The sequence below is a fragment of the Corylus avellana genome, chromosome 10 (genome assembly GCF_965113065.1).
Source record: "Corylus avellana chromosome 10, dhCorAvel1.hap1.2, whole genome shotgun sequence".
In the NCBI taxonomy this organism is placed as follows: Eukaryota; Viridiplantae; Streptophyta; class Magnoliopsida; order Fagales; family Betulaceae; genus Corylus; species Corylus avellana.
The window spans coordinates 1,668,754-1,693,715 of record NC_142499.1 but is presented as its reverse complement, the minus strand read 5'-3'; the positions used below and the strand labels follow the sequence as shown (position 1 = coordinate 1,693,715).

General features: G+C 33.2%; 2 protein-coding genes and 1 pseudogene across 2 annotated transcripts; all 3 read left to right on the top strand.

The window, feature by feature from the left end:
- The first annotated feature begins 76 nt into the window (after positions 1 to 76).
- On the top strand, positions 77 to 4,079 carry LOC132161862 (GDSL esterase/lipase At5g03610-like). The gene is made up of 5 exons (XM_088511222.1): positions 77 to 264; positions 369 to 596; positions 1,190 to 1,458; positions 3,269 to 3,575; positions 3,750 to 4,079. Exons 1-5 carry the CDS (start codon positions 204 to 206, stop codon positions 3,959 to 3,961), a joined length of 1,077 nt encoding a protein of 358 aa, XP_088367348.1. The 5' UTR covers positions 77 to 203; the 3' UTR covers positions 3,962 to 4,079.
- A 2,196-nt stretch (positions 4,080 to 6,275) lies between these two features.
- On the top strand, positions 6,276 to 10,162 carry LOC132161944 (GDSL esterase/lipase At5g03610-like). The gene is made up of 5 exons (XM_059572169.2): positions 6,276 to 6,375; positions 6,481 to 6,711; positions 7,649 to 7,920; positions 9,145 to 9,439; positions 9,871 to 10,162. Exons 1-5 carry the CDS (start codon positions 6,315 to 6,317, stop codon positions 10,080 to 10,082), a joined length of 1,071 nt encoding a protein of 356 aa, XP_059428152.2. The 5' UTR covers positions 6,276 to 6,314; the 3' UTR covers positions 10,083 to 10,162.
- A 9,388-nt stretch (positions 10,163 to 19,550) lies between these two features.
- LOC132162001 (cytochrome P450 94C1 pseudogene) lies at positions 19,551 to 21,390 on the top strand (annotated as a pseudogene).
- Positions 21,391 to 24,962: the final 3,572 nt, after the last annotated feature.

The following is a 24,962-nucleotide window of genomic DNA, read 5'->3' as shown; positions in this document are numbered from 1 at the left end:
CTAACTCAATTATATTAGGGCATCAATAGAATTTAAGGCAGCTAAGAGAACTCACACACCAGTACACATCTGGACCACTTGAGAATTTTCTTGAACCATTGGAGCACCACCCATATGGTAATAGAGACATTATATATAGACTTAATCCTCCTCGCTTTGAGCAACGCTTCACGCCAGTCGCCAGGCTTCTCTTCTTAGCTATAATGGACACAAAAAAGCTCCTCTATTGTGTTCTCTACTACTTCCTCTTGTCCTCTCTATCAGGTTAATTTCTAACACAATAGCTCTACTTCTATATATCTCATTATTTTGCCTTGAAAACTGAATACTTGTCGATAATCTCTCTGAGTTTGTGCAACTCTTTACAGGGCAACAAGTGGTGCAAGGACACATAGCTCCTCACCACCACCACAGCCACCGTCATCATCTCTTTAAATCTGGTGGTCTATCAAAGCTCTTTGTCTTTGGAGATTCATATGTTGACACAGGCAACACCAACAAATCTACGTCCGCTTGGAATGATCCCTATGGTATCACCTTTCCCGGTAAACCAACAGGTCGTTTCTCCGACGGCCGTGTCCTCACCGATTACGTTGGTATATATAACCCTCCCCCTCTCTCTCTCTCTCTCTCTAGTAATATTAACGGTTCTTTTGGCAGAAGAAATGGGCACGATTTAGTTTTTGTAAATTTTATATATCAATGGTGGGGGCTTCTCTCTCTAGTAGTGTCCTTTGGCACAAGTAAAGGGCATAATTATCATCAAGGCGGATGGTTTAATGGTTCGAGAAAATTTTTAAGTGATTAGGATATGTATTAGGGTGTGAGTTCGAATCTCCTTAATGGAGAATCTTCATATATGTTTGATTAGTATTAGTCATTTTGGATTTCTAATGATGCTCTGATGAAGCTGGATCAGGCTATAGTTCAAGTCTTGAGAGAGCGCCTGCGATTTCTACCGTTTAAGCTCTTCATGTGCGATTTTTAAGAGTATATGCTACTATAGCTATGCCCAATACAAGTAGGATAGTCACAATTGGCCGATCACTTCGGCCTACCCTTTTTGAATAAAAAAAAGAGAGAAAAGTAAATGGCATGATTTAATTAGTTTGTGTAATTTTTATATATTACACAAACTAAGCGGTGGCCGGGCATCTCTGACTCTGACCTTGTGTTTAACTACGTGCAGCAAAATCCATGGGAAGTAGGTCTCCAATTCCATACAGATGGAGGAAACTTGGGATCCCATTGTTGATATACGGAATGAACTTTGCATATGGAGGCACGGGTGTTTTTCCAACATTGAACCCGGGCCCAAACATGACCACCCAGATTGATTTCTTCCAGAATCTCATCACAGACAACGTCTTCAACATAAGTGACCTCCACTCCTCTCTGACCCTCGTCACCCTTGCTGGCAATGACTACCTCGCTTACATTGTCAATAATGGTACTCAGGTCAGACTCTATAACACATAGTTTTTACTACAAACTTTTTTATAAATTAACGTGTTATTTATAATATCTTGCAGTAGTCAATCATTTTTCAAATTTTTTTTACCACGTCTTCTGTGCCAATAAACTGCTCCTATGTCTCTGATACAAAGTTTGCCACTAGAGTACTTGTCAAGAAGTAGGTTAATTTTCTGAAAAGAAATTATTGGATAGGATAGCTAGTGATCCTCTATTCCTCTTGATAGTTTAGGAGTAATTTAATATGCAGAATTCATTAAATTAAAACGTTTAGACTTCATCACATTAATTTTTATTAACTTGATATATATATATGTAATAAACATTAGTCGACTAGATAAGGTTTTAAAATTATTTAATTCTCAATAAAATGTTTTAAAAAATTCTTTATATTTCATCCACAAACGCTTAACCAGAACAAACAAAAAGTCTGAGTTACAAAACTTTGACGTTTCAAGAAGTGGGGATGATTGTGTTTTTGGTTTTAAGTTGTGTTTGTGCGCGCCTCTTTGTCTATCTTCGGCTTGATGTGTGCATCAGTGCATGTCACTGCAAATCATATACCCCCACAAACGAATGAGGAAAACGTGGACTAAAGTTATACACGTACTAATCTTTTACTCATTAAAAGTTGATGTGTCGTGGTCATTTTTGACCAAAAAAAAAGGAACCTTTTTCATCCACCACATACTATGAAAGGATCACGTTAATCGCTTGATTGTAGGAATCTCCCGTTAGGGTAGATATCCAATGGAGGACAAAAGCAACTTGATAATGACATAATGAATTTTGACGTACGTACTTCTCATTATCAAACTCTATTTATAGAGTTAGAATATGACTCTTCATCAAGAGTCACAACTTGTCACTCTATCATAACCTCTATGGAGGGTTGTGATTGGCTATGAGAATGACCACACTAGTTATGGTGTGATCACCCTTTAAACCATCAAATTGTCACATCAACTTTAGTGAATAAAAAATAAATATTTGTCGAGTATATAGTATCACTCAAAATACATGACCTAAAAATTTATGGGACTACAAGTTAGATGAAAAAAGATAACGTGTCGAGTATATAGTATCACTCAAAAAATGTGACCTAATGATTTATGGGATCATAGCTCTTTATAACTAATTGTCAATCAAACTCTTAACAGATTTTTTTTATTCCAGTCTACTTTTATAAAATATTATTTTATGGTTTTTTTTTTAATTTTTTTTTTATAGTTTTCTTAAGCTATCGAGAGATAAGGAGGAGAAATGATTGTACCAAAAAGAGAAAGATGATTAAAAAAAGAATGCATAAGCTAGCTACAAAAGTACCTAATCAAAAAGCAAATATATTCGTGTTTAATATAAGGAGAAGACAAGCTTATAGATGATAATTTTTACTCGTATTAGTTAAATGAACACAATATATAGGTTCTAGAAAAAAGAAAAAAAAAAAAGAAAAAGGAGGTGCTCTTATAAATCAAAGTATTGTATATATAGCTTATTTGAGGGTGGGTGCCTTAAAATTATGGTTCTTCAACATTGATTATAAGCCTCTTACAAACTACTGTGATAGTCCATATGACATTTACTACAACTGTCATTAAGTAATTAAATTTGATTGTGGTTGATGTAGCAATATTATCAAGTAGATTGTCATACCAATTTTCTATGTATAATCGATAATATTTATCACGTCAGTCAGTAAACAATTCAATTTTTATTGTGGCTGATACGGTAATGCCACGTGGACTGTGAGGTCAATTAGTTTCACCAGTAATTGGGATTGATCTATTTGTAGGGATTGGAATCTTTCATTCCCAAAGTGGTGACACAACTTACTGTAAACTTGAAACGCATTCATGGGTTGGGAGCGAAAAAGATAGCCGTGACAGCTCTACCGCCTTCAGGATGTCTCCCTCGGAGCACGGCCACATCCTCGTTCCAACAATGCAATGAAACCGAAAACTCACTCGCGAATTCCCACAACCTCTTGTTGAAACAGGCCGTGGCTAAGTTGAATAATGAAACCAACGACTCTGCTTTCGTCATTGTTGATCTCTATGCCTCATTCTTGTCCGTAATCCAGAACAAAGGGGAAAAGGAAGGTGATTAATTATACATTTGCTTTAAGTTTTAGTCATTCTTCTTTAAGAAATATTTATTGCTTTCCATACTATTGGGTTGGTGTTTTAGCTTGGGCCTTTTTCAATTACTTTGGTTGGCTTTCAGGAACCAATTAAAATCAACATGATTTCAATTTGCATCTTCATTTTGGGCAGGAAGTATAAAGTTTGAGAACCCATTGAAGCCATGTTGCGTTGGGATAAGCAGCAATTATAGCTGTGGGAGTGTAGATGAGAGTGGAGCCAAAAAATATACACTCTGTGAGGACAAAGAATCAGCATTCTTCTGGGACAGTGTTCACCCTACGCAGGAGGGATGGCTTGCTGTGTATGCAGCTCTGCAAGCGACTCTCGAACAACTTTTCTAAGGTTGTTTGTTTCATTCGTTTGTTAAGCAATTCTGCTTTTGTTGTCACTGTACGTTAAAATAATCTAGAGAATAAAAAAACTTGAACACAACTATATATATATATATATATTTCTTTGTTGGGCAAATATAGAAATATCATAATATTTATGAATATATTCTAACAGTACTAAGTTGTTTTTCCTTTCATTTCATTTTTTTTTTTAAATACCACGACTCGTTCTGGGTATAGGCTATAAATTATAGGAAAAATTATACCTACCGTCTTCAAATTTACATTCAAATTGCAGTGTAGTTTTAAACTCTAAAAAAAAGTAATTAACTTTCTAAACTACCTAATCCTTTTACTTAGCTCACCGTTGTTAGGATTTTCTATTAATTTGGACCGCAAACACATCACGTAACCCACGTTTGCGTAATTTTTATTTATTTTTTTTAAATGATTTTCTGTTAACTGGAAGGCAACATTCCGATTGGCCATAAATATCCTTTTTTTTTTTTTCTTTTTATATGAAGAAGGAAAAAAAAATTTGAATCATCATATTTATCAAATTTGTACAATCGAATTGCTTCTACACGTGATTTTTTGGTATGTAATTATACCTTTTCATTCGTTTATAATTAAAATAATATATTTAATTTCATTTTTAGTACCTTTACTAATTACCATAAGCCATATAACCAAAAACCATAATCTAAAGCAAGATAAATTTAACTTTTCCGCAACAAGATAAGGCAACAATCAAATTTCTCGAAACGACTCTTCGTAATCAAATTTCTCATATTATATATATACTCACCGAGCATATATAGTGGTGTGGCAGTTTTCGTCCCGGCCCCAAAATTTTTACAAATTTGCTTAAACTATATTCATTTTATAAATTTGTCCTTCCAAAATAATATTTTTGTCCCCCCAAAATAATAATTGTATCCCATTTTAATTCTTTTTTTTTAGTTTTGCCCCCAATATATATATATATATATATATATATATATATATATATATTTGTGTCCTCTTTTAATTCTTTTTTCTAGTTTACCCCCTCTTTCAACATAAAAAAACCTAAAATACCCCATTCATTTTGTTTCCATTCATATTCTAGTTCACTTCTAACCAGAAGTTCAATTTGGTTTGGGATTCTAATTGAATATGTAAAAGGAAAAGTTAAATGGTTTGAGTTCTTTGAGTGGCTTTTAACCAACAATCAATACTTACCATTGTTTGACTCGACTCTTAGCATTGTTGTTACTTGGAGCTTCAAAGAATTCTTAGAAAAATGAGTATACGCTCAAATATACCGTTTTTCTTGAACCCTATAAATTGTGTTTAATTAGTTTATTTTGCTAGTTATTTATACTATTGTGTGTTTCTTATACCATGAGATTAAATGTAAGACTTCTATACTTTTATTTTATATAAACATACATATAAAGAGATTATATCTATCTATGTGTGCTTTTGTATTATATAAGTCTGTCCATCTCCCCAATCAAAAAAAAAAAAAAAATCCGTCCCCCTACACTCTAAATCCTAATTCTGCCCCTGGGTGACAGGCAATTTGTGCCAAGAAAAGCTTTCCAAATTAAAATCATACGTTCACGTGATTTTAAATTCATAGCAAAAGTTATGCCTATTCACTACACACTACGCAGTATTTCCCCAAATATATTACAATTAATTCTTGCCTTTCTTTTTTTTTTTTTTTTAATGATATGTCTTGCCTTTCTTTTGCTTACATTCTTTGTCAAGATATTTTAGCGCCATTAATTGAATATCTAACAACTCGGTATCAAATATCAATTGTAACTTCTGCATCAACGTGGTAATTATTATGTTAGCTACTAAAATATGAATATATAGCCATGTAACACTCATTTTTATAAAATATGAAATGGAAAATATTTTTTTAAGAGAATTATATAAAATCTATATTATCCCGATCATTTTCTAAGAACGTGTTTTGAATTGTGTTTGAAAAATAGAGTTTTTAAGTCAAAAAAACGTTTTTTTAGTAAAAGCTTCATTTTTTAATTTTTGCGAAAAGTTCATTTTGACCATTTTTAGCTATGCTTGTTGAACCTTTACTTCTTTTTCTTTTTATTTTTTTATTTTTTTCAAATGTACTTTTTAAGTGTTAAACGTATTTTTAGACTCTTCAAACGCACACCCAAACAAGTCATAAGTACAAATGACCTTCACTGTTTCACTCCACAAACACTTTGAATAGCCACGTGTATATATATATATATATATATATATATATATATATAATATAGACACACACACACGTTAATCTTCAACGGGTTGTGCAACGCTTCACGATAGGCTTGGCTTCTCTTGTTAATTAGCTATAATGGACACACAAAAGCTCCTCTATTGTGTTCTCTGCTACTTCCTTCTGTCTCTTCTCTCAGGTTAATTTCTAACACAATAAGTCTACTTCTAATATCACATTCTTTTGCCGTGAAAACTGAATACTTGTCGATCGATAATCTGTGTGTTTGTGCGACTTTTTACAGCGCAACAAGTGGTGCGAGGAAGTTTAGCTCCTCACCACCACCACCACCACCACAGCCATCGTCATATCTCTAAATTTCGTCCATCAAAGCTCTTTGTGTTTGGGGATTCATATGCTGACACAGGCAACATCGGCAAAGCTTGGCCCTCTTGGAAATATCCATATGGTATCACCTTTCCAGGTAAACCAGCAGGTCGTTTCTCCGATGGCCGTGTCCTCACCGATTACATCGGTACGTGTGTCCCTCTCTCTCTCTCTCTAATGTCTTTTTTGGCACAAGTAATGGGCATTAATTATTTTTATTAATTTTTGTATATCAACGGTGGGTTCTTCTTCTCTGCTAGCTTGCCACTTTTCCTATTACTTTAATAGCTATCCATACGTGTGGTTCCTCTCTCTCTCTCTGTCTTTTGGCACAACTAATGGGCATGAGTTAGCTGGGTAATTTTAACTACTCTATTGCAGTTTTATCGGATCAACCCGAAGGAACAGTTCCTCTTTAGTTCATTTGAACTACTGGATATTATCTAATTAGTTATATGTGAGAAGTATTTTTGGCTTTGACCAAAAGACCTCTCCAACATAACTAATTAAACCGATATTCTTTCATGAGAATCCTAATTCCAATGGTGAAAGTGTCTATTAGTCTTTAATTTCTCTTAATAAAAATTAATTGAAGAGGCCAATAAACATTGTCTCACCAACCTAATAAAATAACAATAGGGTAAGATTTAGTTCGTGTAATTTTGATATATCGATCGTGGGTTGTTGAGTTCTTTTCCACTTGGCTAGCTACACGGCCGCACGGCCGCGTGGTGCTTGTAATTATTGTATTGTTGGGTCAGCATCTATTTGTAGTATACGTTCCTACTTTCGGTGCTTGTAACGCTTGTTTTCAGCTTTCATTGTCTGATGCTTCTGTTTCCCACCACCATAATTCTTCTTCTATATATCTTTAATCACTCTGTTTCCTTATTCCTTCTATCATGATGACATTGATTAACCCCACAAACGCAACTTTCACTTTTCAACAAATCATAAGAACTTTATTCTTTGTTTCCATAAGAACTCCTTAGAACAAAAAAAAAAAGGAGTTTTGTTTTTGTTCCTATAAAGAAAAAAAGAAAAAAGAAAATTAAGCCTCTCGATCTGATCTAATTGTACTGCAGCTAAGTTCGTGGGGGTTAGGTCTCCAATTCCGTACAGATGGAGGAAATATGGGATTCCATTGTTGAAATATGGAATGAACTTTGCCTATGGAGGAACTGGTGTTTTTCAGACCTTATACCCGGGCCCGAACATGACGACCCAGATCGATACCTTCCACCCTCTCATCACAGACAACGTGTTTACCATTAGAGACCTCCAGTCCTCCGTCGCCCTCGTCACCCTCTCCGGCAATGACTATGCTTACATTGCCAGTAGCGGCGGGTCTGCTCCGGTGAGAATTTATTATAGCTAGCTTTTCCTCTATTATTATTATTATTTTTTTATATAAGTTGACCGGGCAATTTATGTATCATTTACCACATTAGCAGTTAAATAAGTAAATTTATTTATCAAATTTTATTACTTAATATTTTTTATAAAAACATAATTAAGCACTACAACAAAATCATTTACCAGCTAAGGTGACAATTCATAATTGTGTAAATAATTTCGTAGTAAAAGTTGTGGACACGGCCAAGCATTTTCCAAAACATTTTGACCGCATCTCCTAGTCCTAGCTCCTAGCTAGGCCAATAAACTGCTACTATGTCCCCGCTGGACGTTTGCCACGTAGACTTACCAAGCAGTAGGTTTTCTCTTTTATGGATAGAAATTATGGGATAGGATATTGATCCTCTCTAGAAGTACTGTTGGAGTATTCTAATATGTAGAATTCATAAAATTAAAAGTTTAGATTTCATCAATTTTAATATTTTTTATACATTAAATGTAATAAACATTGATCTGATAAAAATTTAAAATTAGTTAATTTTAAAATAATATTGAGATTTAAGGAAATTTATTTTAAAAAGTTTGATCCATCCACAAGTGCTTAACCAGATTAGACATTAGTGACATTTTGATGTTTCAACCACCCCAGGATGATTGTTTTTGTTTCTTTTTTAAAGTGTTGTTTGTGTGACTCTTGTCTCTCGTCGGCTCGACGTGTGAATGCCATAAGCATATGGCCCTGTTGATGGGCTTGGTGGTTCTTTCCCATCCAGAAAGGCAGAAACTCTGGATACTTTATGATATTAAATAATAATAATTCATCATTGAAAACTAAAATTATGTGAGACACTTAAAGTTGTAGCATTAATTAGCTAGTTCTCTATAATTTGTCACCTCTGCCTAATCCCAGAAAAGAAAAAATAGAGAAGGAAAGATTAAAATAAAAAATAAAAATTAAGAGTTTACGTATAAGAATTTTTATTATAAGTCTCTTTACAACTTACTGTGGTAATTCATGTGCCACTTACTATTTTTACCACTAAAATTAAATTTAATTATTGTTAATGTAACAGTGTTACTTAAATTATCATCTCTTTATAAGTTTACACAGTATTTATCAGGTCGGTCATTAAACAATTTAATTTGATTACCGTTTAGATAATAATCAATTTGTAAGAAAGCTGCATGCATGAATTAATTTGCCTAAATATTTCCACTTTTGTAGGCAATTCAATCTTTCATTCTCAAAGTGGTGAAACAACTTGCGGTGAACTTGAAACGCATTCATGGGCTGGGAGTAAAAAAAGTAGCAGTGACAGCTTTACAGCCTTTAGGATGTCTCCCTAGGAGCACGGCCGTGGCCTCATTCCGACAATGCAATGGAACCGTAAACTTGCTCGTGAATTACCACAACCTCTTGTTGGAAAAAGCCGTGGCTACGTTGAATAACGAAACCAACGACTCTCCTTTCCTCATTCTTGATCTCTATGCCTCCTTCATGTTCGTAATCGAGAACAAAGGTAAAAGCCCAGGTGATTATACAATTGCTTTCATTTGTAAGTCTTAAATATATTGGAGAGAGAAGAGAGAGAGAATAAGCATATAATGGACTACATTGTTAGAGAACTGATATTGATGTGATTACATAGACCTCTATTTATAGAAAGGTTATGAGTGATAGACAAATAACCTAGTAGACCTAGAATACATATAATAAAGTAAATAATCCTAGAATAATATTCTTAACAATAATAATTACTCAAAAGATTTTAGTGTATGGGCTTGATGAAAACAGTGTGTAGGCTGGGTTGGTGTTATAGGTTTGGGCCTTTGTCGTAGGTTACCCCATGATCAGTGTGGCCGTTGAGAGCCATTTTGAATTAAATTATTTTGGTTGGCTTTCAGGAATCAAAAACAAAGTGATTTCAATTTGTATCTTCATTTTGTGCAGGAAGTAGAAAGTTTGAGAACCCATTGAAGCCATGTTGCTTTGGCATAAGCAGCGATTATAACTGTGGGAATGTGGATGAGAGTGGGGCCAAAAAATATACTCTTTGTAAGGACCCCAAAGCATCATTCTTTTGGGACGGTGCGCACCCTACGCAGGAGGGATGGAATGCTGTGTATTCAGCTCTGCAACCCACTCTTGAACACCTTTACTAGGGTTACCAAAAACAAATGGAGTGGACTTAGTTGTTTGTTGACCATTTCTGCTTCATGCATGGTTTAGGGCTGTGTATTTAAAGCAATTTCTATCTGAATTAATGCTAATCATTCGGGTACGTAGGAAAATTGCTAATAATATATATATATATATATATATATATATATATATATATATATATATATATATAAAATAATAATAATAAAAGTTGTTTTCCTTTTTCTTTTTTAAATACCACGACTCTTCTAGTTCTGGGTATGGTTTTTCATCTCCCATGGTTTTAGAATGCTAGCTATTAGGGCAGCTAGTGTCTACAATCTAAAATATTTTCACCAGAATAGGAATTTTCCATTGACTTAACATGTTCCTTGTCGATTTTCCTTTTCCACGGATCCACTGCTAGCCAATGATCGAGTTTTTCCTTTATCATCTCCTGAGGCTCAGATTCTCCCTATAAAACTGGCTGAGATAACTCACCAATTATTTCAAAAGATAAAACTGATAAAGAAATAACTTATTAAACAATTTAATTACTATTCTGACAAAATTACAAGCAGAAACTGGATAAATATTGAATTTGTTTAATAAATTAATATAGAGACTGCCAATGAACTTGTCTCATAGTGACGGGTGATGCAAGTTGCAAATTTGAAAGGCATGAGTGTTTGGTTTGAAGGGACGTACAACAAAGATTGCACTGGTAATAATGTACGGCGGCTCTGAGAGGATCTGAGATAATGGTCTTCCAAAAATAGGAAATTAAATCAAACTCCTGGAAGAGTCTTCAGTACTCTCCACTTTCAAAGTTATTGTTTCCTTGGAACATTCTTTAGTGGTTCCATTTTTGCCAGAGATAGTGCTCCATTAAACATACTTTCCTAGTGTGACACTTGCATATATGGTGATTTAGTCATGTCACCTGGGAACGATCACAGGCTTTATTAACACATAAAAGGGGCCAAGTTGTTTTGACAAGACAATAGGATTATGGAGTCAATTATCCTAATTAAACTTTAAAGCATCAATTATACTTATCAGACGCCAGTATGAGATATTTTAAGATTTGGAGTCTTCAGAATCTTATTGTTCCCTCCTTAATTAAAGAGAAAATATAAATAATAACAAAAAATTATGAAAGTGGTCTGGAATGAGCATTCACACCTGGCTAATCAAATCCAGCTAGCTACTCGATCTAGCAATAAAATTTGGTGAATATTCCATCCCAAAAATAACATTTTTTTTAAAAAAAAAAAATTATCACTCTCACTTCTCTCAATTTTTTATTTTTTACAAAGAATAAAGAAATTCTTGAAAAATAATATTTAAATAAAAAAAAAATTGATAGTTAAAATAGAGAATAAAATGCAGATGCTTTTAATTAAAAAGTACTTGTAGCTAAAAGAAGAAACAAGAATTTTTTTTCTATAACTAAAATAAAGAGAACATTTACTGGTCCGGATATAAATGCAAAGAGAAAGGATTTCCAAGAACAAGAATCTGTGTCTGATATTTCATATATATGGTTCAATGGCTACCATTAAAAGTGGCCGACATTATATATGGCTTCGCAGAATCGCAGTGGCTAGCTACACGACCACTTGTATGGAGTTTCTCCATTTGTGTTTTTTTTTTAAATACCCAAACAGTCAGCAAAACCAAACTAATTAAGCTTAATTTATACATGCATGTATTATGTATGTCAGTATGTATATGTAATCATTTGAAATTTTGTCGCAATATATATGGTGCATGAGTTACTTCTAGAAACGGAGGTAGAGAAGAAATTAAACACGGCATATGAAGATGATTTAATCATTGAAACTTTGTGTTTCTGGTATTTTTCAACGCATTCAATTATAAGCCCGCCCATCCATTAGGTTATATATCTTCATCCACAAAATTTTCTAAATGTGGATAATATTTTAAATGACGCATGCATGTGATTTTCATATATATATATATATATATATATATAATAGACTAGATTAAAAAAAAAATGGTTTAATTCAATTTAAAAGAAGACTTTATCCATCTTCATATGAGAATGGAGATCTTATCCAATTTGAGTTACTTTTCAAGCCCCCAAGCTAGCTTTCTTGGTTGATTATGACACCATTTTTTTCAGCTGTCTCGTTTTCTTTAGTTTCAGTAATGGGTAGTTCAAAATTAATGGGGGTGACCACGTGGATTTGGATACGGTGTAATACATTTTTTTCAACACGCGCGCATTCATTTAAAATTATTTTTTTTAATAAAAAATAAATAAATCATAAGTGACTTTTAGATATTGTTGAAATTATCGAACCATCCTTTTTAAGCAATCAAATTATTATTATTATTCCTTTTTTTTTTCTAAAGTCACCCCCAAATTAAGTTTTAAGAGTACGTAGCCTAACCACCCTTTGGGTGGCTAACGAGACGACCCAAACAAATATCTAAAAGCTACCTTACACTATTTTTTTTTCTTTTTCTTTTTTTTTGACATCGTCTATATATATAGATAGACACAAAATACCCGCCAAGTATTTTGCCGGATTCAATCCTGACCACATATCTATTAGCAGCGTTTGGCCATGTACTATCATCCCTATCCCTAACCCTATGGTTCTCATATATGAAACGATATCATAATATATAGATTTGATGCAGGCAATTGGGCCACCTTTTTGACTGTTGTGGCAACCCCCTATTCCCCACCAAGGCCAAGTTGATGATCAGCATCAATCGATGAGGGAGAACCAGGCACACATGCACGCACAGCCGTGTTGATATTTGTTTCCTGTGCTACAATATATACCTAGCTAGTCATATTACTATTATCTAAAATCCGCAGCTTTTTTCTTCTTCTTGTCTCTGTATGTGTTTGTGTGTTCTTTGTTTTTCCCACATGTTCCTCTGCATAATACCATATGGTCCGCAGTCACGTCACTTCAGTTTCGTCCATCGATCCATGCATCCCAGCTCCCCAACGCATTCAGTGTTTTTGGACTCTTTTTATTTTGGGAAAGAGCCCTTTTTTTGCAAGCTTTTTTTTTTCCCGAATTTGTCTTTTGATCAGGAGCCCTGTCTAGTGTCTATCTCATCCCAACTTGCTTTTTTCTTTTTCTTTTTTTCTCTGCCAATTGGGTCAACCAATCGAGCCACAGCCATGCAATTGTAGGATGGAGGGAACACAAAAGAACAATACACCTGGCCTGTGTTCATCAAAAGACACAAACGCACTGGGTCACGACATTCTCATTCCGCTGCCTGGTCCAATAATATTATTTTGGTTAATTAATTAGAATTTTAAAATAGAAACAAATTAAATCAATTTTTTTTTAGATAAAACTTACTGAACGGATGTGAATGTTATGCTAGGAGGAGTGAGAGTGAGAGTGAGAGTGAGAATTAATGAGAGAACTAAAGTAATGCCTACCCAACAAAAAAAAAATGAATAATAATTATGTGGAATAAATATCAAAATTCTGACTTTAATTTATAGGAATTTAAATTATATTAACGTTCAATATTTTTAAATTGTTAAATAGACCTCTTAAGGAGTTTCTACTAGCTTGTTAACAAATAATGAAAACTCAAGCTCGGAAAAAGAAAAGAAAAGAAAAAAAAACCCTCAAGTACTGAGCTATATTTACTTGAAATTTATTTAGACACAAAATATTCATATAAGCAATATTATTTTGACTCTGCCAATGCTTTTCTTCTTGTTGTTTTGATGGGTTCAGGAAAGGTTGAGAAATCTTTCGGCCATTTTGGTGAAGGTGGGCAGTAGCTCCATTTTGGGAGAAAATGCAAGGTTTATGCCCCTTTTCGTGTTGTCTTTGCTATGCTACAAACCGTCTTAACTAGCAGCCATTTCATAGGGTTGTTTCATTCAGTGGGAACATTTATTTTATTTTCTGTATACTTGCATTGATCCAGTTTTATTGAGGCATATTGTTGGGTTGTTCAAACCTTTGTTGTCTGTATTTTATTTTCATGTAACCATTCCCCCTTACATGTTTTTTTGGAGATATTGACATTTTTTTGATAGTTTAGAATGGACATTAATTGACACAATTGGTAATTTGTAAAGACATTAAGGGTTTGTTTGGGTTTGCTATTTTAAAATATGCGATTTAGAAAAATGATTCTTAAAAACATATTAAGCATTTGAAAAAAATTACAGTTTAACCTTTAAAATCGCAGTTTAGCTTTTAAAATTATGAGTTTTCAAAAAACATCACTTTGTCCGTGATTTGAAAAATCAAATTTTCTATATTTTTAACTCGCAAGTTTTTAAAAACTCAATCCCAAACAATCCATTTTATGTGATTTAGTTCCAAATTGTATTTTCACCTATAAAATCACAATCACAAACACACAACTAATGAGATGGTAATTTAAAAGGTAAGTGTAATTTTCTCTCAAATTAAATATAAATAGTTAAAAACACTACAAACAAAAATCTCGGTAATTTTTTTTTTTTAACAGTAACTAAGCCAAATCTTTCGTCAGCTTTCATTAGGTGCATGCCCTCTGTCTTCCCGTTTCCCAAGAACAAAAAGAATGTATTATACATTACAACTTTTATTAGCTTCATAATCGAGCAACCTAAGCTGCACCCTTGCCGACAAGTAAATAGGCATCTTATGATGTTTATGCCTAGAATTGCCTGTTTTAGTTGGTTAATTACTTTACTTCAGACGTTAAAAGGTGTCCCAGTCCTTTCGTCAATCCCCCATATAAAGCAAGTAATACCTAATTAGCTCACACCTATATATATCCTATATATATATATATATATATATATATATATATAGGCACCTAATTGCCCCTAGGCCCCTAGGAAAAGGATTGTAAAGTAAAGCAAGATTTCCAACAAAGGACCACCAACATACACTCTATTCATTCCACAATCTTCCTAATCAATCTCATCTTATTTATGATTAATTACTCGACTCTCGTCTTATTAAATTAATATAGCAATGTTCATCTATTTTTAAATTCTATAATCTTTTAGTAAAAATTGTTTGACATTGCCAAATCAGCTTAATAGAATAAGAGTTGAATATGTAGTATTGCCTAAAAATTAAGTTTTGTCTCTATCGAAATTAGACTTAGCAGTTTATTAATGTTTTGATCCCTTTTAGATAAATAGTAATTTAATAAAATGCAATTGAAACATATCTCTTGCGATTAACTCTTGATCGGAGAAGAAATTAGGGGGGGCGTTTTGGAGTCATGACTTTTGGTATAATAATTTGCTTCAAGAAATTAACACATTAAATTTTATTAAAAATTAATTTTCACCTTCATATAATATTACACCAGATTACTTTTAAAAATTATATCTTTCAAGACACATTACCAAATCAAGTTTATATTTTTAAATTTGTGATTTGAAAATGAGCTCAATTAGGTGGTAGGCTGGTAGGCTGGTAGCTAGTAAAAACAACTTTTCCCGTTCAGATAAAAAAAAGTTTTTGTGGGTCAATTCAGATTTCCTTTCTGGTTTTGTTTATTATATATAGTCAATATTTTAATTGTCTCCGTCACCATCCATCGGAAAAGACTGCGGGTTAATGCCAATGAAACGCTGGTTACACTTACACCAATGGCCTTGTGATTCGGAGATCAAACTTTAGATCGATGGAAAATTGTAAAATTGGTCTCTAATTTGAGGTATTGACAAATAAGTTTTTAAAAATAATTATCTCTGATATGCCTTTGTAGTAAATAATTTATTTTGTACAAGATTTGACCATTTTTCAGTTGAGTCATTATGAAATTATACATTCATTATAAAAATTGTTTAAAAAATAAAAAAGTCAGTGCTAGGCTTTGGGTTGGTGTGGTTCGGACACCGTTGAGTCGCCTAGAGGAGATGGTTGAACCACTCTTACTCTGTCTAATGCCTATTTTTATTGTTTCCTTTTTCTTTATTATAAGTCTTTTAGAATAAATATATAATTTCATGACGATTTCGAGAAAAGATGTACACAATAAATTATTTGTAATTTTTAAAACCATAGGTACTGATTTGTGGGATCTTAAAACTCTATGGACCAACATTACAATTTTCCCTTGCAATTATATAACCGCCGAAATAAAGTGCAAAGAGGACGATTTGAGCCATTTTTTATTTTGGCCTTGTTTGTTAAACAACAAGGGAATTCTAACACGCTCTTCATAATTAAAAAAGAAAATAATGATTGGTATAAGAAAGTGAAAAAATGGTATTAAAAAGTGAAAAAAAAAAAAAAATTTATTTTGTAGTGATTTTTTTAAATAATAATAAAAAGTGAATTATATAATATAAAAGTGATAATATTTTGATGTTGATTTTTTTTTTTAAAAAAAAATGAAGTGATGTTTGCCAAAGGCCTAAACTGGACCAGATTGGACCTAAAAACCCAAAAATTTTATCTTAAAATTAACTATAATATTTTACTTTTTATATTACATCAATCACTTTTTATTATTATTTAAATAAAAAATTACTACAATTTTATTTTTACATACAAAATATTTCATCAATCAAATCTAGCAATAAAAAGTGAAGATGTTAATTAACAACCGCTATCTTCTTAGTTTTGTTAAATCAAGATTCACGACCTCATCATTTCTCCCAAAGACAGCTGCTTGATTAGTGCTGTCACTGCCACTTGCATGTACGTATGGCCCTCGACGTCACAAGTGCTGTCACTGCACAATAATTTGATCATTCTTTTACAGCACGTGTACGTTAAACAAAGGCTTGGAGGTTTGATTTTAAAAAAAAGTATTCAATTTGAAATTTCTGAAAGGGAAATGCTTAACTTTGGGTCAATTTTTACTTTATTTTATTTTTTAAAATTAAAGCAATAATTTTTATTTTGGTTATTTTTTTGGCGTTTTTTAAAAAATAAAAACTGTATTTTGTTTAAGAATTTTTTACCTTATTTTTTAATTTAAAAAATAACAAAATTAAGAATTAAAAAAGTTTATGAAACAATCATTTTTATTTTGATCCTTCTTTTATTTGGTATTTTTCAAAAAAATAAAAATTATACTTTTATTCATAATAATGACCAATTTTTTAAATTATTGTTTCATAAACTTTTTTAATTTTTTATTTCATTATTTTTAAAATTAAAAAAATAAGAAAAGAGTTGGCTCAATTTGGGGTTGTATCATTCCTCTTTCTGAAAATTGGTATTTATTCAATAAAATATTTTTTAGGATTAACCCTTCACTTGAGTTGATGGGTCTTACCCAAAATTATTATTATTTAAAATTAAAAATAAAAAATCAAATACCTACTTAGTATGATAGTTCCTGAGATCTCAAGTACGGAGACAGATTTTAATATGGGCAAAGGCCGAAGATCAATAAATTGTATTGCAAAAAAAATAAAAATTATCTTATAAATTATTTTTTTACTTTCAATTATTTATTTATTATTATTATTTTTTTTTGCATTATGAGTTGGAGGGTGGCCATTGCCTCCCCTTCCTCCGTCCGAAGGTAACATTGACACTTTAAAATGCACTAAAAATTCCTTACAATTTGGCTGTTCAAATTTTATGTAATTTGGACAATCCCACCTGCCCTGTGCAGTCCAAAGTCACATGTTTTCACATTTTGTTGCCCTCTCTTTCCTTTTCTATATTTGGGGTATCAAATAATGTGTTTTGTTTCTTTTATTTGGGGAGAACTGCACTTCAGACTATACATGTGATAGATATGTGTTTTTTTTCCTTTGGGTGTCAAACAAATTCTTTCTTTTTTTTTACCATATAATCAATATTTTATCCTCCACATTGAATGCTCAAATTAGTTGCGTTGATAATTCAAATCATGAGTTTTTAACATTTATACTCGTTTGGTTTGCGAAATATACTCTTAAAATAGAATGGTTATTTATTTAAAATAATAATTCTTTTGTTTGGTAGAGATTTATTTATAGGAATAGTTATTCCTCCCTCACAAAGAGGAAAAGCTATTCCTAAAAAAATAGAAAAGGTTTTTCAAAAAACCTTTTTTTTTTAAATTTTTGATTATTATTATTTTCTCTCAAACTTATAAATTAAAAAAATAAAATAGAAGAAAAAGAAAAAATGGTTGAACTTGTGGGTAGCTGGCCACCTTCAATAAGAATCCGAGGGGACCACAGATTTAGGTGTGGTCGCAGCCACCCCCAACCGAGCCACCCCTACGTGTTTGGGGATGGCCAAGCCACCCCCATACTCTTAGGGTGGTCCGACCACCACGCATAATTAAATTTTGTTGTAATTTTATTAAATTTGTTTGATTTTTATCAATGACTCTTATTAGAGCACTATTAGCAACCTCACCAAAAATTATTTTTTAGTTATTTTGGTGGAGCAATTTGGTGAAAGTAGCTAAAAACTCTCATTTTCAGCCTTACAATTTTAATGAGAAAAAAATGGTGAGTAAACAGTACTCACGATTAATAGTTAGTAATGTTCACTTACCTATTGAATAAAAAAATAATTTCTCTCTCTCCCTTTTGGTTTTTCATTTCTTTCTCATCATTTAATAGTATTTAAATAATATAGTAAAAGTTGATTGCTAAAGTAGTGAGACTGCTGGGGTGCTCTAAAAAAGTGAGTAATTAAAATAGAAAAAAAAAATATATTTAAAAAATAATATTTAAATAGAATAGTAAAAGTTGATTGATAAAATAGTGAGGCTGCTAGGGTGATATAAAAAAATAAGCAATTAAATAAATAAATAAATAAAAGAATTTTTAATTATTTTAATGAGTAAAATTTGGTGAGTTAATTAATAATACTCTTAGTTGGATTGAAAAGTTATGAGTTAAGTGAAAGTGTGTCAAATCAACCAAAAAAAGTTGAGTCAAGACTTTTTCTCAAAAATCGGTTCCAAATGATTTATTATTTTAGTAAGTAAAGACATAAGATGATGACACATCGGCTTGAAAAAAATATTTAGAAAAATTCTACGATGATGATTATTTTAAAATAAATTTAAGATTATTTAAAAAAAAAAAAAAAAAAAAAAAAGTATGTAAGAATTTTCATATGATTTTCTAAAATTTAGAGACAATGTCAATCGAAATGTGATGAATGTACTAAAAGAGACGGGGAATGTGAAGTGTCGCATTTTTTATTTTTATTTTTTAATCAAATGCGGGAAAAGAAGTGTCGCATTAATTAGTTGATAAAGAAGAGGGTAGTTGGTACGGATAGGAACATAAGCACGTGGGTGGAACTTCACAGGTTTACATTAGCTGACGCAGAAGATGCCTCCTGTAATTTATATTGGCTTCTTTTAGCGCACGGGTTTTACGTGCTCTTATTTTTGTTTGCTTTTTTTTTTTTGTTTTTTTTTTAATTTTCTTTGTCAGTGGAATCAGAGAATACCACTGAACTCAATCAACACACTCTACATAGAAAATATAAAACTCGAGCATCCAATCCCTCTTTTGTCTCTCTATCTTTCATTGGTTCTCACTCTTTCTTTCCCTCTCTTCTATCTTTTTTTCCCATCATCAATGGAGCTCCAGCTCCACGCTTCCTGGTTCTTGCATTTTCTTCAAGACCCTTGTTTTTCCCTTCTTTTATTCTCTTCTTCCCTTGTCTTTTCTCTGCTCCTGCTCTACTTACTCAAACTAAACAAGCCTTGGTGCAACTGTGAAATCTGTCACGCTTATCTCACGTCCAGCTGGACCAACGAATTTGAAAATCTTTGTGATTGGTATGCTCATCTTCTGAAAAACTCTCCGGGTCGGACCATCCACATACATGTTCTTGGAAACACCATCACCGCCAACCCGGATAACGTGGAGTACATGCTCAAAACAAGATTTGAGAACTTCCCTAAAGGCAAATCCTTCTCCGTCATCTTGGGTGATTTTCTGGGTCGGGGCATATTCAACGTGGACGGGGATTTATGGAGATTCCAGAAAAAGATGGCGAGTCTAGAGCTCAACAGGTACTCCCTGAGATCGTATGCTTTGGAGATTGTCAATGACGAGATTAAAACCCGGCTTCTCCCGCTTTTATCCAAAAAAAAAGATGGGGTTCTGGATTTACAAGACTTGTTTCGGAGATTTTCGTTCGATTGCATCTGCAGATTCTCGTTCGGGCTGGACCCCAGATGCTTGGAGTTGTCACTGCCCATGTCGGAATTCGCTGTTTCCTTTGACCTTGCTTCGAAATTGTCTGCCGAGAGAGCCATGACTGTCTCCCCGCTTGTTTGGAAAATCAAACGGATGCTCAATCTAGGAAGTGAGAGGAAATTACGAAAAGCTATTAGCATGATCAACATTTTGGCAGAAGAAGTCATTAGGCAGAAGCGCAAAATGGGATTTTCCACTCACAAAGATCTTTTGTCGCGGTTCATGAGCTTCGTGAATGACGAAATATATTTGAGAGACATCATCATAAGCTTCCTCTTAGCGGGCCGCGACACGGTTGCATCAGCCTTGACTAGCTTCTTCTGGCTGTTGGCAAACCACCCGGACGTCGAGTCAGCACTCCGGCAAGAAGCCGACCGGGTCGTCGGAGCAGACCGGGAGCTGACAAGCTTCGAACAACTCCGGGAGCTCCATTACTTTCAAGCTGCAGTGTATGAAAGCATGAGACTCTATCCGCCTATACAATTCGATTCCAAGTTTTGTCAAGAAGATGATGTTCTGCCAGACGGGACTTTTGTGAGGAGAGGCACTAGGGTTACTTACCATCCATACGCAATGGGTCGGGTCGAAGAAATATGGGGTTCGGATTGCTTGGAATTCAAGCCAGAAAGGTGGTTGAAGGATGGTGTATTTTTCCCGGAAAACCCTTTCAAGTACCCAGTTTTCCAAGCTGGGCTTAGGGTCTGTTTGGGGAAAGACATGGCTCTAGTGGAGCTCAAAACGGTGGCGTTTTCATTGCTTCGTCGGTTCCACATAGACTTGGCGAAACCGAGCCGCACGCCGCGGTTCTCCCCCGGTCTCACCGCCTCTTTCAGCGGCGGGATACCGGTTTTGGTACGAGAAAGATGAGAAAACTGCTGTATAATTCGTATCAGTCATAAAGTTTGATCGGATTCTTCAAACACTTGCAACTATTATGATGCATATTAGCATATCATGCCTACCTAGCCCGTACGTGCACCAATGAGATTGCCGCTTGTACTGATCTAGAGGAGTGTGACGTGCGATGTGATGCCCACAGAGGGCTTGCACATACCAGAATGTCTGCTTGGTGTCGGTAGCTTTCGTTTTTTTCTTTTTAATCTCGGTGTACAATATGATTTATGTAGCTGGTGTTTTTTGACTGTGCAGATAGACATTCCTTCGTGGAATATTAATCCTTCTGCCTGTTTTGTGTACTCCATTATAAGCTTTTCAAAATTTGACTTATATATACAAGATTGTGAGGAGCACGAGCGTGATGTATCATTAATATTAAAGCTTATATATGTACTTCTATGATTCTTGTGTTGTTTTCAGCTTTATTCTAAGTACGTGTTTATCTCTTTTACAAACCAATTATTGAATTTGTATAACGAGTTTCACAAATTCAACAATTAATCTGTAAAATAAGTTTCTCTTAGGTTATATATATTCACAATTCACCCAAAATGACTTAAAGCTCTAATAAAGTGGGTTTGAGTTTGTTTGTTTGTTTGTTTTTTTTTTTTCTCCTGTTAGGGGTGGTTTTAATTTACTGCAAGTTTCTTTATAAATTGGCATGGAAGTTTCTATATTCTTAATCATTTTACTAATTATTATGAATTAGTATAACAATTTACAAAAAAGAACAAAAAATTGTAATAAAAATTATAGTACCTAGAACATTTTCTTTTATGTAAAAGGTTCAACCTCTCGATAAGATCAGAACATGTAGGTTTACAACCTAACTTAAACAGCGGTTTATCTCAAAGCACTCAATCTAGGGTATGTAATTGGCTTTGTTTAATAATACTTTCTCCTTCTCTATCTCTTGTTTTATCTTTTACATTTATATCCCATCAATATATATATAGAGAGAGAGAGACACACACACACCATTTTCAAACGAAAAAAAAAGAAAAAAGAGTTGGGGTGTACTTAGAAAGTTGGTTGGAATGCCTAAATGGGAAGGTAAAGGTGGTAAAATTTTATTGTCAGGATTTCTTCACGTGTAGTACTACCATGTAACCATGGCTCACCCGTGTGTCTGTGAAATGTACTGGAACTTTGCAAGGACTACAGTTCTATGTCGCCCCAAAGATATGCAAAACTGCAAAGTGGCTGTCATGCTTTGGTATTTGCATGTGGTCTTTTGATTTTTTTTTTTTTTTCAGAAAAAAAAAATCAGCAAAAACTTCAATTTAGTAGTGGGCAATGTTGATGATGCCTCCATACAATTGCATCATAGTGGCCATTAATTTAGTAGCCTTTGATTGTGGTCTACTAGACTACTACACTTGATTGTATTGACACTTAGGTTAAGTCAGAATATTATTTAAATGTAACAAAATAAAATTTTAACTCAATTTCACTTAACATGGAGTGATCCTATTCCAGAGAGATATTTGGATCAATTTAAAATGATTTATGAATAATTTATAAAACAATTTGACTGCTGTATTGAAATTTTGCAGAGTATTTCTACGATTAAAATGATTTTTAATTAGACTCAAGATATGCGAGTGTGATATATGTTTGGAATTAATGATTTATGTGTCATTTATAAAACGAGTTGACAAATTAATGTAATTAAATTATCAAGAGATGGAAGCATCAATTGAGCTGAGTAGTTGAGCTGCTATAATTAGTTTATAGCGACTCATGCATGCTGCCATTCAAAGCTATTAGCAATTTAGCAGCTAGTACTTATGCTGAACAATATCTAACCCTAGCTTGCTAGCTACCTAGCCCTTGAGTCTCCAAGATTTATCATGAAAATTAGGTTATTTTTCTAATCCTTGGATTTCGTTGGGCTACTTCAAGTGATTTAATCTTTAAGCTTTGTGATAGTTTTGTTGTAATGCTTCTCTTAATTAGATGCTAGAAGCCTAAAATTAGGTGTCACCCACCAAAAACTCTGCCCCATTTGATAAATGTTGGGGGTAATTACCTTTCGTCTCCATGAACTACAACACCTTAAAACTACCAATTATGACACCTGATTCCATCAAACTACCATTTTATGACAAAAAACTTCATTCTGTTAGTTAAATGGGTTAAAATTGACGGTCAACGGTCATGTACAAATCATGTGTCATTTAATTTTATTTTTTTATTTTTCACTTTTGCCCTCACTTCAAACCAAGAAAATGACGCTTATACCCTCTAAACATATTCACTTTATTTGTTTGAAGTGAGGGCAAAAGTAGAAGAAAAAAATTTAAAATGGCATATGACTTGCACATGACTGTTGACCGTCAATTTTAACCTCTTTGACTGACGGAATAGGGCTTTTTGTTATAAGATGGTAGTTTGATGGGATCAGGTGTCATAGTTGATAGTTCATGAGAGAAAAGTGGCAAGGCGCTGTCGTTCATGGAGACAAAAGATAATTACCCTTAAATGTTTTTCTTTCAATACTATTCATCTTACTTTTTTAATTTTTTCAACATTCTTTTACTTTTTACATCATATTAATCACTTTTTATTACTATTCAAATAAAAAAATCACTACAAAATATATATATATATATATATATATATATATATATATATATTCATTTTTTCTATACCAAACATTATTACTTTTTCACCTCTTTTTTTTTTTTTTTTTTTAATCTATCAATTTTTGCTAGGACCAAAACCCTTTAACAAACACATCCTAATTTGGGTAATCGGTCGGACAATCTTTTTTGGAACCAGTTTCGAGAAATTTAACTGAAATCGTAAACACAATTTAAATCTTTTCAGACCCTAAAATTATATTTTTTATAGAAAATACGGAGAAATCATGAGTATTTTCAGTTTTTCCTCAGCAGTTATCAGACACAATATTGTTTTTCATCAAAACCAGAGGCTGGTGTTTTTTTTAAGTGGTCTATATAATAGCCGTCAGCAATGTTTGGTAGGTTCAAGCTTGAGGCATGAGCTTCTGTGGGTGGATTGCGGCCGCAGCAATTCTATCCATACCCGGTGATGTTCTACCAACATTGTTTTGGCTTCATTCGTGGCGGCCGAGTAGTCTCTCTCCTCGTTTGGGTGGGGGGAGCTGCTGCGGAGTTGTCTGTTACCATAAATGGTATTCAATTGCTAGGGAACCGATGGACCATAGAATGAGAAAGAACACCTAGTGTGCCCCGTCCCATGGGGATAGAGATTTTTTTTTAAGTAATATGAGAGTTTGTTTGAAGCTCACTTCGCATGACAGGTCTTAAATAACCTGTCATTCTTATTTAGGATATGTTTGGGTGTACGTTTAATGAGTTTAAAAATACGTTTAAGACTCAAAAAGTTATAAGAAAAAAAAATTTGTTTGGTAAAAATAATTGAAAAGGCTTTTAAGAATTAAAAAAACTTAAAAATTGTCTAAAAACACTTTTAGCAAAAGTTTTAAAATAAAACTTTTCCAAAAAACACATTTTTATTTAAAATCTCTATTTCTCAAACTCCAAACTTGTGGAGTTGAGTCCCAATTCTTCAATTTGTTGTAGATCGACACGTTTGCTCATGTCTAACACCCCCCACCCAATCTCACCTAAATAGGAATTAAGTATATATGCATCATTCATTTCATTAATTAGTCCCACTCCTTTCCAGATTCATATCCTCTGATCATTTCCTTAAAATGCTAGTTATTTCATCGAAAATATTAAATTTTACCGTAAATATGAGAATAAGATTATTTTTATTTTATTAAAGTTAATACATTTAATAGAGTAATGGTATATATATATATGAAGTCGTTTTTTTTTAAAAAGGAGTTAAATAATGT